Below are 14,742 nucleotides of genomic sequence, written 5' to 3' on the forward strand. Positions count from 1 at the left end.
CTAATATCGATATTTCTTCTAATCATTACACACGCTCCTACTTTGACAGTTATGATTCTTGCTAATCCAGCTGTTCGAGAACTATCTTCATCGTCTTTATTTAATATCTTCATAACTTTTTTCTTTAAATATGATGCACATTCTGCCAGATTTTGAGCAACGAGTTCTATCTTATCCGAAGAAATACTATCTAACATTGCAGTATTCAAAATATCACATAATGCACGAGTTGGAAGTAAACAAACTGTATCCATTGGTAAATTTTGTAAGTAATTACATAAATCTTGTAATCGGTCGTCATAATTAGTTTCTCTAAAATTAATTTTTCTCGTTTCTAAAATAGTTACATCCGAATCTGTTACTGTTCCAACTCGAATTCTCGTTAATATATCTCGATAAGAGTCATCACCTTGTTGTCGCACATTAATTTGTAATTCATCATAAGTGAATAAAGACGGATAGCTATTCTTCATACTACTCACTTTTGACACAAAGTGTCTAGAATGTTATTATAAATTACCATATTCTGTTAGGTTACAAAGGTGAAGAAAACTGATTCTACGAGATATCTTTAGGATACAGTTATCGAGAGGTGAAGATATTGGGCCTTAAACGATGAAAGAGAGAAAAGCATTTCTCGTATTACTCGGTCTAGCACCGCCAAGTTTTTTGCACTAACTAAATATTTTTTTTACATTTTGTACTGTAATCTCTTTTATTCTTTTCTATTACGTTTTCTATTCCTTCCATTAGAATTCAAACAAATTAAAATCCAAGTGATAAAGAAAGCTACTACCACTTGGATTGGAAGAGGAAGAGTGACAATAAAAAGATATGTATCACTTTTTATTTTTTAAAAGTAGTACAACAATAATTTTTCAAAACAATATATACATATATTCTCTTTCTAATTGATAAGAATACTACCACTTGAGTTTTTTAAATAGTACAATAATTAATTTTCGATACATTTTCTCTGCACTTGACGCAATTTGAAGATTTCATACATTTTTGTGAAAAAATACTATAATAATATTTAAAGAGAATTAAACAACGCTTGGATTGGAATAGGATGTTGTATACATAATAATAAAATAGTAGATTTTCTGATTTGCATAAATACCCATTTTTATATTGGGTCATTAAGTATGAAACTTTACAAATGTTAAAGCGCCATCTTTAACATTTGTTATCTCAAATTTGGCGCCAAATGTCAGTATCAGGTTAGGTTAGTGTGATAGATGTATGTTCGCTCTTAAAATGTCATTATGTGTTTGTTCAATTATCTTCATTAGTTTTATTGGTGGATTCTTTTTTATAGAACTATGGAAAAGTCCAAAATTCGTGTGATTTATGAATATGAGTTCCGCCGTGGAACCACAGTGTCGGAGACAGCTCGTAATATCAACGCTGTATTTGGTGAAGGTTCAACTACTAAAGCAACGGTGGGCAATTGGTTCAAAAACTTCAGAGATGGAGATTTCAGCCTCGCTAATGAGCCACGTGGAAGACCAAAGACGAAGGTGGATAATGATCACTTGAGAGCCGTAGTAGAGTCTGATCCATCTCAAAGTACACGTAAATTGGCATCGATATTCAATGTTTCCATATCCACCATATTGGTTCATTTAGCTGCAATTGGTAAGATAAAGAAGTTGGACAAATGGGTCCCGCACGAATTGACCGATGCGCAGCAGGCGCAACGTCTAGAGGCTTCCCTTTCTTTGCTTTCCCGTCACAAAAATGAATCTTTTTTTAATCGAATTGTGACCTGCGATGAAAAGTGGATACTCTACGACAATCGTAAACGCTCACATCAGTGGTTGAACGCTGATGAACCACCGAGACATCACGCGAAACCCAACATTACACGGAAGAAGCTTATGGTGACTGTTTGGTGGTCCAGGTCAGGTGTTATCTACTACAACTTTATGAAACCTCGTACATCGATAACGGCTGAAGTATATTGCAAGCAACTGAACGAAATGATGCAACAACTTGCTATTAAACAACCGAAATTGGTCAATCGGTCAATGCCAATCCTGTTGCATGATAATGCTCGACCGCACACTGCACGACTGACCGTGGCAAAGCTACAGGAGTTGGAATTGGAAACTCTCCGTCATCCACCATATTCACCAGATCTATCACCTACCGACTATCACTTTTTCCGGAATTTGGACAACTTGTTGGTGGGAAAATTCTTCAATTCTCAACAGGCAGTCGAAACAGCCTTCCGCGACTTCATCGATTCCCGTACTCCTGGCTTCTATAGTAGAAGCATAGACCAACTACCACTAAAATGGCAGAAGTGTGTAGATAACATGGGCGCATACTTCGATTGAAAATAAATCATGTCCATGTGCCAAAAAATGCAAAAGTTTATGTTCTATTTGTAAAGTTTCATACTTTATGACCCAATAGTTGGCGCAATGGTTTGATATCATTACTTTTGTAGAGTTCTTTTTTTCGTCGCGCGCGTATACTTGGCGCCTTTTTTGTACTTTTTTTAAAAAGGTAATTTTGTTGTGATATCATTACTTTTGTAGAGTTCTTTTTTTCTTCGTTTTATTAACGGCATTAATAACATTTATTATCAGCAAAATGATATTTTGCACTAAATTATTAGTTACTTACTTTATTACAGTATAATTTTGCAACTATGCAACACTTCTTTACTCTCACCAACCCTGTATGGGCGCAAAGCGACCTTGTATCCTTGTATATATACGGGCGCAAAGCGATCCTTGTATATACAGGGTGTTTCACACAAGGGTAAAAACCTTTCGCCCACAGGTAGATAACGTCAGATCGAATTAAAATGTCCTATACCATTTTGCGATCTGCGCAATAGTTAACGAGTTATTAAGTATTAAAAATCGCGGTATTAGTCCGGCCTACCGGCGAGTCAGTGCGCGCGAGCCAGAGCGGGGCGGGGTAGGCGGGAATAATAGGATGAGCCGCTCGCGCGAGTCGCGGCGCGACGCGATAGCGGGTATCGGATTACAGCAGCAAGCGAGACAACGCGTGGAAAATAATTCAATATGGTAAATATGGTTAATAACCATATTAATTAACATTATTAATATTAATAAATAAAACTTGCGTGTACATCACAAAAAGAAATATGTAACAACACTTTCTCGGCAACTCGCGCGCGTGAATGAGATGATAAGAAATTATTGTATGATTACTAATTATTTACCATATTGATTAATATTATTCACCATAGTATTATTTAATATTTTCGTGCTACCTTTTCCACACCACTTTGCAGTAGATAGCATGGTGCGTTTTTTTAAAGTGGTTTCCTCAATAGGCCTAATCCACTCTAACTAATTAATGTAAGAATTGTTCGAAGTGCCGTCCTCCTTCTCGTACACAGATTTCGGCTCTTCGAGTAATATTGCGCGTCGCACGGTGCGCCATGTCCGGCGTGATGGTATCGAAGGCCGCAATAATAGCTTCACGAACTTCTTGTTCCGTACCATCACGCCGGTCCTCTATCGCAGTTTTAATGTACCCCCATACAAAATAATCGAGTACATTTAAATCAGGCGACCGTGCCGGCCAGATGATTGGGCCACCTCGACCCATCCACCTGTCCGGAAAACGCGCGTCTAAAAGATTCCGTACTTGCCTGCTAAAATGTGCAGGAGCTCCATCGTGTTGAAAAATCAACTCCGCCCGTACGTCGAGAGGGACATCTTCAAGAAGAGCTGGAAGTTGATTTGCGAGGAACTCTGCGTATAATTGCCCGGTTAGCCTGGGCGGAAGGAAGTACGGACCAATCTGAGAATTATCAAGAAACGTTAGTAGATAAGTGCGGAAGAAAATTAGCTGAAATACAAGGTGCACTCACCACTTGATCTCCAATCATGCCGGCCCAAACATTTATGGCCCAACGGCGCTGAAATGCGCCTTGTCGAACAGCGTGCGGATTTTTTTCTTCCCAACGTACGAAGTTGTGAGAGTTAAACACCCCGTTCGGTGTGAAGGTGGCCTCGTCCGTCCACAGGATGCGGTCGGGGAAAGAAATATTCCACCGACACTGCGCGAGGAACCCTACATGCATTTTATTGAGAATTAACACGAATGCACAACAATTACTGTAAATGTTAAATAAGAGTAATGAAAATACCTTCACAGAAGAAGATGCGCGGTTGTGCATCTCCGGGAAGAAGTTGCTGCACACGTTGATAGTGGTAAGGTCTTAGACCACTACGCCGTAATGTACGATGCACCAAACTGTTGGAAATTCCAAGTGCACCAGCAACGCGACGCACGCTGTTTCTGGGATTTCGTTCGAATTCCCGTAAAATCCGTTCTTCTGTACGAACGTCGTGACGCATTACTGCACCGGGTCGTACGCGATTTGGAACGACGGATCCGGTTTCCCGTAATCGCTGGATACAGCGCGTAAGTGTTACGTACGACGGATGTACACGGTCAGGAAATCTTTCCGCGTAAAGACGTACCGCGGCATTTCCGTTTTCACCCGCCATCCCATACGTTATCACCATATCGGTGTATTCTCTCGCGGAGAACTGGGCCATCATGCAACAATAGCTCGATTTGTCTCGTACGGAATCAAATCGTGCACTGCAGTGTAAGCGTCGAAGACGAGAACGGCGACATAAACAATTGACGATCGCAAACAGTCGACAAAAGCCGCCAGTGCAGGAAGAAAGACATTCCGTACCTGCGGTTCAATTTTTTAACTACAACAAACTTTTCTATTGATACATCGAAAAATGTCTAACGATTATTGCAATAAGTTCTCCGCGAGAGAATACACCGATATGGTGATAACGTATGGGATGGCGGGTGAAAACGGAAATGCCGCGGTACGTCTTTACGCGGAAAGATTTCCTGACCGTGTACATCCGTCGTACGTAACACTTACGCGCTGTATCCAGCGATTACGGGAAACCGGATCCGTCGTTCCAAATCGCGTACGACCCGGTGCAGTAATGCGTCACGACGTTCGTACAGAAGAACGGATTTTACGGGAATTCGAACGAAATCCCAGAAACAGCGTGCGTCGCGTTGCTGGTGCACTTGGAATTTCCAACAGTTTGGTGCATCGTACATTACGGCGTAGTGGTCTAAGACCTTACCACTATCAACGTGTGCAGCAACTTCTTCCCGGAGATGCACAACCGCGCATCTTCTTCTGTGAAGGTATTTTCATTACTCTTATTTAACATTTACAGTAATTGTTGTGCATTCGTGTTAATTCTCAATAAAATGCATGTAGGGTTCCTCGCGCAGTGTCGGTGGAATATTTCTTTCCCCGACCGCATCCTGTGGACGGACGAGGCCACCTTCACACCGAACGGGGTGTTTAACTCTCACAACTTCGTACGTTGGGAAGAAAAAAATCCGCACGCTGTTCGACAAGGCGCATTTCAGCGCCGTTGGGCCATAAATGTTTGGGCCGGCATGATTGGAGATCAAGTGGTGAGTGCACCTTGTATTTCAGCTAATTTTCTTCCGCACTTATCTACTAACGTTTCTTGATAATTCTCAGATTGGTCCGTACTTCCTTCCGCCCAGGCTAACCGGGCAATTATACGCAGAGTTCCTCGCAAATCAACTTCCAGCTCTTCTTGAAGATGTCCCTCTCGACGTACGGGCGGAGTTGATTTTTCAACACGATGGAGCTCCTGCACATTTTAGCAGGCAAGTACGGAATCTTTTAGACGCGCGTTTTCCGGACAGGTGGATGGGTCGAGGTGGCCCAATCATCTGGCCGGCACGGTCGCCTGATTTAAATGTACTCGATTATTTTGTATGGGGGTACATTAAAACTGCGATAGAGGACCGGCGTGATGGTACGGAACAAGAAGTTCGTGAAGCTATTATTGCGGCCTTCGATACCATCACGCCGGACATGGCGCACCGTGCGACGCGCAATATTACTCGAAGAGCCGAAATCTGTGTACGAGAAGGAGGACGGCACTTCGAACAATTCTTACATTAATTAGTTAGAGTGGATTAGGCCTATTGAGGAAACCACTTTAAAAAAACGCACCATGCTATCTACTGCAAAGTGGTGTGGAAAAGGTAGCACGAAAATATTAAATAATACTATGGTGAATAATATTAATCAATATGGTAAATAATTAGTAATCATACAATAATTTCTTATCATCTCATTCACGCGCGCGAGTTGCCGAGAAAGTGTTGTTACATATTTCTTTTTGTGATGTACACGCAAGTTTTATTTATTAATATTAATAATGTTAATTAATATGGTTATTAACCATATTTACCATATTGAATTATTTTCCACGCGTTGTCTCGCTTGCTGCTGTAATCCGATACCCGCTATCGCGTCGCGCCGCGACTCGCGCGAGCGGCTCATCCTATTATTCCCGCCTACCCCGCCCCGCTCTGGCTCGCGCGCACTGACTCGCCGGTAGGCCGGACTAATACCGCGATTTTTAATACTTAATAACTCGTTAACTATTGCGCAGATCGCAAAATGGTATAGGACATTTTAATTCGATCTGACGTTATCTACCTGTGGGCGAAAGGTTTTTACCCTTGTGTGAAACACCCTGTATACGGGAGCTGATATATACTTTATTTACTATCAAGTTTTTGTAAGAATAATATATAAATATCTTTAGCACCTCTAGGCCATTGTCTTTTTGTAATTTGTGCATCATCAGCTTCAGTCCAATTACTAGACATTCCTTCTCTACATATACTCGGGTAATGACCATCCTCAATACATAAACCACTATGAAATATAGCATTCATAAGCTTATACGTTTGTCTAGCTATTAAAACTTTAGTTGTAGGAATAGTACATATATTAAATTTACGTATTGCTTTCACCATTTTATCATCTTGAGATGAAAATTATACTAAACGAATAATAACTATATCTATCGTTACTGTTAATTCGTTCTTCAACAAAATATCATTTCCTGTACACTGTTCGTATGACCCATCTGATTCACACCAATGTGAAAATGTAACATTTAATAAATCATTAAGAGTATAGCCTTTTTTCCCCAAATTGTTAATAGCAATTGAAATAACTACATCCTTACAAGTAAATTCCTTTGTATAATCACAAGATTTACATCGACTAGTAGAAGTTACTTGATGCTCTACCAGTTGTCTTATACAATCATATTTAGTGAACAGGATTGTAAGAAACTCGAACACATCACGTTTTACATTTATTGAAAACGGTTCTCCTAAATATTGCCGTACTGCATATGTATTCAAATTGCACATTCCATTTTCATATCGATGCATCAACATTCTTAAAACATCTGATTTATTACACTTCACCAATTGTTTTCTAATAGGACTTAAATGTATTAGACATTGTAATGCTGCATTTGCATAACACGAAACATTGTCTGTATTTTGTAAACCATGTAAAACCCAAGCAACATTTTGTCGTAAGTTTTGACATATTCTAAATATATATTTCTAAACGTATGGTTATAACATATAAACATATGTTTGGAATAGGGCAATCATGTTGAATCGTCTTGACTTTACTTCTCTCATAGTTTCCGAGATATTCGCAATTATCTTTGAAAAATAGTTTTTTCGCGATATCGCAAACGGAGCGTCCTAGAGGGTTCGTTCAGGGCCCATTCGACGGGGTTTTCGAGCCGCAATGAGTACCCTATATATTAAAAGACCGACTGCTGCTGCTGCCATCTAGGAATAGAAAAATGTACTGCACAAACAACGACGACGGTAATGATAACGACGTTTCTTAATCGAAAATTTTCCAATTTCAGACTTTGCATCGTAATATCTGCACTCGTAATGCACATAGAAAAAAAATAAAAAAACTTTTCTTATATAATTCGACCCCAAGCTATCCATTGAGGTTACTCTGAAAATGATCTTTTCAGAGGTTATTAAGATCTGATAATCTAAGCGTGTCTGAAAACGTCGCTTCGCGTAACAGTACACGGTCGGTCTCGCTGCGCGTATACTTGGCACGAGACACTACCGTGTCTCTTGATTTTCGTAGAAATTGGTTTAGCTTTTATAATATTATACCATTTTGCATAATCATACAAATTAGTAGATTCTAATTCTTTAGGTCAGCTCGGATAATATGTATCAATTAAAGAACAAAAAATATCGATAGATTCAGAATTTAACATTTCAATCTCTTTGCGAGACTTAACTTTTCTACTTCTAATCATATATTTACATCTAACCATCTTATAGTCGTTTCCTTGTCAGTACCGTATAATGATATTCGTAACAAAGTGTCAGCAGCTTTAAGAGCTCCACATTCCCTGTGATTCAACATGCGCACTCCAATATTCCAAAGACAACTTCTCAACGATTTTGTTGAATTTATTTTTTGAAATGTATCTTCTGCATTATTACTCTTTTCTGCTTTGGAAACATATTTTGTAGTATACCAAGTTAATAACGTAGATTTTTCACCTACAAATTGAATATCCATGTTTCTTTCCCAAGCAACAAGAATAGCTGGATTCTAATCATTAATATTGATTTCTTCTTTAGATCGTGGCAGATCATACAATCTGCTTTTTGTTTTTAACTGTCTTCTATCCGCTATTGAAACAGCAACCTCTCTAATTTTCAAAGTATTTGTTACGGATCTTGGAAACCCAAATCTACACACTTTAGAAAAACCTATTTTAGTTTTTTTAGTACGCAAGCAGTAATCATTATGTTTATGTCGTTGATGTGTATTTACACGTCGATGTAATTCAGGTGACAACTCTTTACTTGGCATTCTACAAGTGACATATTTTAAGATAAAAGATGCAATTTCTTCATTAGAAGATGTACCAATTATCGGAGCATCTTTTATCCAAATTAACAAATGAAAATGCTGCATACCTCTGCCTTGATATTCACGACGCCAAAAGTAATGAGTGACCTCTCCGATTGGATTATCAGGTGAACAAATAAAATCAAGCATAGCTTTAAATTTATTGTCTCTGAATCTCGAAGTTGATACAGGATCGAATGCAATAAGTTCGTTTGCAGATTTTCCATTGGCAATTGGTTCATTTATTTCTCGAAGATATTCTATCAAATCGGTCCATAACCATTCGCATGAACTAAGAGTAAGAAACCAAGTAGCGGGTCCGTAATTATTTATCATACAACGCAAATTGCCTCTAGGTATTCTCCAATATTGTTCTGTATTTCGTAACTTAGAAAATATAGTACTTAAGTTAGATTCAAGCTGCTGGTTAGATAATTGCTCCAAATAAGTAGCAGCTGTATACTTTTCACGAGGATCAGTAACATTCAGTTTATGAAATATACCAGCATTTAATTGTCGCATATTGTTATCATGTAATGAATAGAAAAGAAATTGTAGATCTGTCCGAAATTCTGAGTATTCCGACATAAGTCTTAATTTAATATATTCGAAATCAGTTATCCGGACACATCTATCTTCATGCTGTCCATTTACACCATATGGATATAAATCAGGAAAACATTTTGTATCCAAATCTTTATTACGATTATCCAATGGAATATCTTGAATTTTCTTCATTTGATAAAGTTTAGTTGCAGATTCATTTATTCTTTTTTCATACATAGGATATATTGTACATTGTTCATAATATTCATCTGTTTGCGACATTTGAGTCAATAATGCCTTGTCTGTTTTTTTAATGTTATTTTCTTCATTATCATAACATTGAGAATCATGTTCTTGAAACTCAACGTTTTGTAATTCGGAATGTAACAAACTTTCAGGAGATGTTGGTAGTGTAATGTCTGAATATTATTTCACAATATAATAGGATTATTTTGTTTTAACCATATTAAGTCTGTCCATACCTTTTACATCGACTAATTTTTCCCAGATTATATTTGCTTTAGTTGGAATACCACGAACTAATATATATAGTTCATGATTTAGATTAATAGGTTCATTAGAAGGACAAATCGTCTTTAAGGGGATGCTGGAGTGGCTAGGGACATTTTATATTAACCGATATTTTATATTACGAATATCTTTGAATTTGCTTTACAAAATTGCAAAATTCTTCCATACGATTAAAGTACGCAGAAAAATGACGAGGGCGACACTCAACTTTATAGGAAAAACGAAAAAAAGTAAAAATAGCATTTTGTCTTGGCATGTAGAGCTGTCACCTGACAAAAATATTAACTGAATACAAGAAAATCTACAAATATATATGCCAAATAAGACCGTCGCCCTCTAGGGACAACATTTAAGACAAATATTATGTAATTAGAACTAAGATTAAAAGCCTAGAAAAAAAGATATTAGTAATGTAAATTTTATAACCTCAAATACAGATGGAGATGATAAAAAAGAGCAGTAATTCGTACAAAAGTAGGTGCCGGATCTTATGAGAGATGGCGCCACAATCTGCTAGCACGGCAGCATTATCTTCGTCTGTTCATGTGTGTGAAAGTATTATACATACATGTCGCCACACATATGTGTCTACTTTCACTTGATCGCATGCTAGCTCGATTGCTCGTTTTGGTATCTTCGCGCATCGCCAGGGCCGAATTATGATTTTTAGGGGCCCAAATTATGAATTGTTGCAATTCATAAATCAATATCCGGTAAAAAATTGTTTATATGTCATCATATAAAACTGTACGTAATTATATAGCAACATATAAAATTATGTATCAAATATGTCCATACATACTTCCTTTCTCTTGTATAATTTCTCATATATGTAGAACAAATAATAAGAAAAATAATTGAAAAATGGGTAGAAAAGTAATTTGCGCATTGTCTTTTTGTAAAATTGTTATTTTGTATAATTGTGAGATAATATTTTATACATCGTCATATATAATCGTATACAACATATATTTATATATAGAAACATGTTATATACGATTATATATGATGATATATAAAATATTATCTATATACACTACTCACAAAAATTGGAGGAACACTAAACTTTTCTTAAAAAATAGGCAAATTTCAAGCAGCTGTAACTTTGTTAAAAATGAACGAAATTTAAATTTAAAAAAAGGATTTTAAAGCTTGAAACTTCTACTTTCGAACGGCTGCCATGAGTTTAAATTTCTGTGACGTTTGGTAATTTTTACATACAAAAAACTGCGAACTGGACAAAATAAGAAAGTTTCTTTTCACTTTGAAGGTCTGTCACGTATCAAAAATAATTCTGCGAAAATTTTCGACTTTTTATTGTAAAAGATTGAAGTATTCCCTACAAAACGCTTTTTTAAAAATTTTTCTACGAGTTTTTGTTACTGAGTTATCGCCGATTAAATAAAAATTGGCATTGTTTACTTTGATTGCTCATAACTCCGGTAAAAATCATCGCACAGCAATTTAAAAAACGGATTCTTAAAGCTAAAACTTTGCTCTATTGAACGGTACACTTGCCCAAATTTTTTCGAAACCATATAACCATGCTGAAAATGGATGAATATAACGTAAAAATGAATGATTTTTCACTTTGTCATTTTGACCTTAAACACAATCGTACAAAATGACAAAAAAATTTGTTCTTCACATTTTTTTATACTTTTCAATACCATGAATTTGACAAAAATTTGCCGAATAGCTATAAGATTGTTTTCATGGTGGTCACTGTGGTTTTATGGGACAAAACTAAGAAATTGCAAAATTTCAGTAAGATAAAATGGAAAATAATGTTAATTAATGTTAAAAATTGATTTCTAGCGCACTATATTAATCTTTATTAAGTCAGCAATAACAAAGTACACACTTTTCTACCAAAAGTTGAAAAAATATGTGAACCGCCGGCGTTAGTTTTATCCAAAGCGTACCACGCGGAGGTCGCACGGTCGGATTTACGCTTCGTTTTGTGTGTGCGTATGTATTATGTGGAGTGTATTAGTGATTAATGCAAGATGGAGTGATTAACGCTAAAAAGAATTTAATAACGTGTATTTCCGCCTCTATTCAAAATGACTGCTCGTAATCGATTTCGTATATTGATGCAACGACGTATTGCTCTTTGAGGGATTCGCTGCCAAGTTCGGCAAAGAACTGTGACAAGCGAAGCTAAATCGACGATGTTAGGTTGGGATAGTTTTCGTGTACTTGGCGCTCTAACATACCCCAACATGCTCGATTGGATTCAAATCGGGACTCATTGGCGGATGCAATAATGTATCGATTTAATGGTTTCTCAGTAACTGTTGCGTGTAACGAGCAGTGTGCGGTCGTGCGTTGTCATGCACTAGGCGAAATCGTTGACCAATTCGACTTCTAATTGGTAGAACATATGGCTCTAGTATTTCATGAACATATCGTCTAGAAGTTAATTCTGGTGAAGGGATAATTACAAGAGGTGTTCGTGAAAATCGAGATATTCTTGCCCATACCATTACAGAACCACCATGAAAAGCTCGAACCGGTCTGTTGCAGTTTTCGGAATAGCGTTCTCCTTGACGTCGCCAAACTCGGGCTCGTCTGTCATTGCCAAAAAGGCAAAATCTAGACTCATCCTTAAACAGTACAGAATTCCATTGCCTAGGTCGCCTACTGACTAAAGAATGAGCATAATGTAATCGTAGGCGACGATGACGATGGGTAAGGTATGGAACTTGCACTGGTTGACGAGCGTGCAATCCCGCTTCTCTCAAACGATTTCTTATTGTTGAAGCCGAGATCGGATGCTGTCGACCATAATTAATATCGCCGGCAATTCTACGTGCGCATACAAAGCGATTCTGTGTAACTCGCCGGACGATCATTCGATCTTCCCGAGCGCTTGTTTCACGAGAACGGCCCTGACCCGGCCGTCTGTGGTATGAGCCAGTCTCTCGAAACCGGGAATAAATCCGATTAATGCCAGACGGACTTACTCCAAACTGGTTGGCAACGTACCGTTGACTGTGATTCTCCTGTAGGAGAGTCACAATACGAGCACAATCTGTCTCAGATAAATGACGCATAGGCATCGTAAAAGAACAACGAGCAGAAAACGGAAAATGTAAAAATAAGTAAAGGAATAAGTAAAAACCTTAACTAGTGATATATCAGACAGTATCAAAAATCGCCAATAGAATAACTCCGAACAGCTCAGTATATGTATGCGTATGTAAGCATAAGCACATGTGAGTACGAATGCGCGATCTTAAGTAATGTAGCTGAACTCTTTCACTTACGAGAAACGTCTTACGTCTTGTTGCCGCCTAGCGGCAAGACGTTCCACTAGTTGCGTGCAATCTGTGAGCGCTCACACACGCACGCACACACAAAACGAAGCGTAAATCCGACCGTGCGACCTCCGCGTGGTACGCTTTGGATAAAACTAACGCCGGCGGTTCACATATTTTTTCAACTTTTGGTAGAAAAGTGTGTACTTTGTTATTGCTGACTTAATAAAGATTAATATAGTGCGCTAGAAATCAATTTTTAACATTAATTAACATTATTTTCCATTTTATCTTACTGAAATTTTGCAATTTCTTAGTTTTGTCCCATAAAACCACAGTGACCACCATGAAAACAATCTTATAGCTATTCGGCAAATTTTTGTCAAATTCATGGTATTGAAAAGTATAAAAAAATGTGAAGAACAAATTTTTTTGTCATTTTGTACGATTGTGTTTAAGGTCAAAATGACAAAGTGAAAAATCATTCATTTTTACGTTATATTCATCCATTTTCAGCATGGTTATATGGTTTCGAAAAAATTTGGGCAAGTGTACCGTTCAATAGAGCAAAGTTTTAGCTTTAAGAATCCGTTTTTTAAATTGCTGTGCGATGATTTTTACCGGAGTTATGAGCAATCAAAGTAAACAATGCCAATTTTTATTTAATCGGCGATAACTCAGTAACAAAAACTCGTAGAAAAATTTTTAAAAAAGCGTTTTGTAGGGAATACTTCAATCTTTTACAATAAAAAGTCGAAAATTTTCGCAGAATTATTTTTGATACGTGACAGACCTTCAAAGTGAAAAGAAACTTTCTTATTTTGTCCAGTTCGCAGTTTTTTGTATGTAAAAATTACCAAACGTCACAGAAATTTAAACTCATGGCAGCCGTTCGAAAGTAGAAGTTTCAAGCTTTAAAATCCTTTTTTTAAATTTAAATTTCGTTCATTTTTAACAAAGTTACAGCTGCTTGAAATTTGCCTATTTTTTAAGAAAAGTTTAGTGTTCCTCCAATTTTTGTGAGTAGTGTATAAAGGAAAACGAAATGAAGGAATGTAATGGCGGGGTGGAAGAGGAAAGAGAGAGTTTCTATAGACGGAATGGGTATAACGCGGAGGGAGTAAAGGTACTCAGAGAGCGAGAGGGGGAGGTAGTGCAGATAACAAAACAGAGAGAATGGTAGAGATTGGGGTAATGGTTAGATGGAAAAATTAGAGAAGCGAAATATAACGCTATATTAATATAAGGATATAATGGAGATAAGAAGGCCGAAGTATTTGAGGAAGAAAAGAGAAAAGTCGAGAAGAAAGATGATCACGAGATGGAGATGTGGAAACGAGGAGGAGAGAACAGATTCTGGAGAACGGATGACAAAAGGAAGATTCTTCCTTAGTATACAGGGTGATTCAGAACAACCACGCGTCCTTGCAAAGACGTATTCTAGAAGTAATTCTGAGACGATTTTTCCTCTACTAAAATTTTGTCCGAAGTTTACTTTTTGAATTATGAAAGGAAATAGTTAACGAGTAACGGGCCGAGTATAAGAGGCAGACAGGGGTGGCGCGCGACGCGACTTACCGCGGCGCTTACGCGGGGCGCTCA

The 14,742-nt window shown here is 37.5% G+C and overlaps 3 protein-coding genes across 3 annotated transcripts; 2 read left to right on the plus strand and 1 right to left on the minus strand.

The window, feature by feature from the left end:
- The first annotated feature begins 1,188 nt into the window (after nt 1-1,188).
- Nucleotides 1,189-2,345, plus strand: LOC113562999 (histone-lysine N-methyltransferase SETMAR-like). Its single transcript, XM_026973965.1, has one exon. It carries the CDS (start codon nt 1,326-1,328, stop codon nt 2,343-2,345), a length of 1,020 nt encoding a protein of 339 aa, XP_026829766.1. The 5' UTR covers nt 1,189-1,325.
- A 994-nt stretch (nt 2,346-3,339) lies between these two features.
- Nucleotides 3,340-4,753, minus strand: LOC113562265. The gene is made up of 2 exons (XM_026971089.1): nt 3,863-4,753; nt 3,340-3,792 (listed from the first exon to the last, which is right to left on the minus strand). The coding sequence occupies exons 1-2, from the start codon at nt 4,169-4,171 to the stop codon at nt 3,340-3,342; spliced, it is 762 nt and encodes a 253-aa protein (XP_026826890.1). The 5' UTR covers nt 4,172-4,753.
- Nucleotides 4,754-4,797: 44 nt separating this feature from the next.
- On the plus strand, nt 4,798-5,986 carry LOC113562315. The gene is made up of 2 exons (XM_026971366.1): nt 4,798-5,463; nt 5,534-5,986. Exons 1-2 carry the CDS (start codon nt 5,155-5,157, stop codon nt 5,984-5,986), a joined length of 762 nt encoding a protein of 253 aa, XP_026827167.1. The 5' UTR covers nt 4,798-5,154.
- The last annotated feature ends 8,756 nt before the right edge of the window (nt 5,987-14,742 follow it).

The sequence above is a fragment of the Ooceraea biroi genome, chromosome 1, assembly GCF_003672135.1.
Source record: "Ooceraea biroi isolate clonal line C1 chromosome 1, Obir_v5.4, whole genome shotgun sequence".
Lineage (NCBI taxonomy): Eukaryota > Metazoa > Arthropoda > Insecta > Hymenoptera > Formicidae > Ooceraea > Ooceraea biroi.

What these genes read in the sequence shown, in the direction of transcription:
- LOC113562999 (XM_026973965.1), top strand. Translation starts at nt 1,326, where the DNA reads ATGGAAAAGTCCAAAATTCGTGTGATTTATGAATATGAGTTCCGCCGT.
- LOC113562265 (XM_026971089.1), bottom strand. Translation starts at nt 4,171, where the DNA reads ATGCACAACCGCGCATCTTCTTCTGTGAAGGTATTTTCATTACTCTTA. An exon ending in GCATGATTGGAGATCAAGTG is followed by an intron (nt 3,793 to 3,862) that starts GTGAGTGCACCT and finishes GATAATTCTCAG; the next exon opens with ATTGGTCCGTACTTCCTTCC.
- LOC113562315 (XM_026971366.1), top strand. Translation starts at nt 5,155, where the DNA reads ATGCACAACCGCGCATCTTCTTCTGTGAAGGTATTTTCATTACTCTTA. An exon ending in GCATGATTGGAGATCAAGTG is followed by an intron (nt 5,464 to 5,533) that starts GTGAGTGCACCT and finishes GATAATTCTCAG; the next exon opens with ATTGGTCCGTACTTCCTTCC.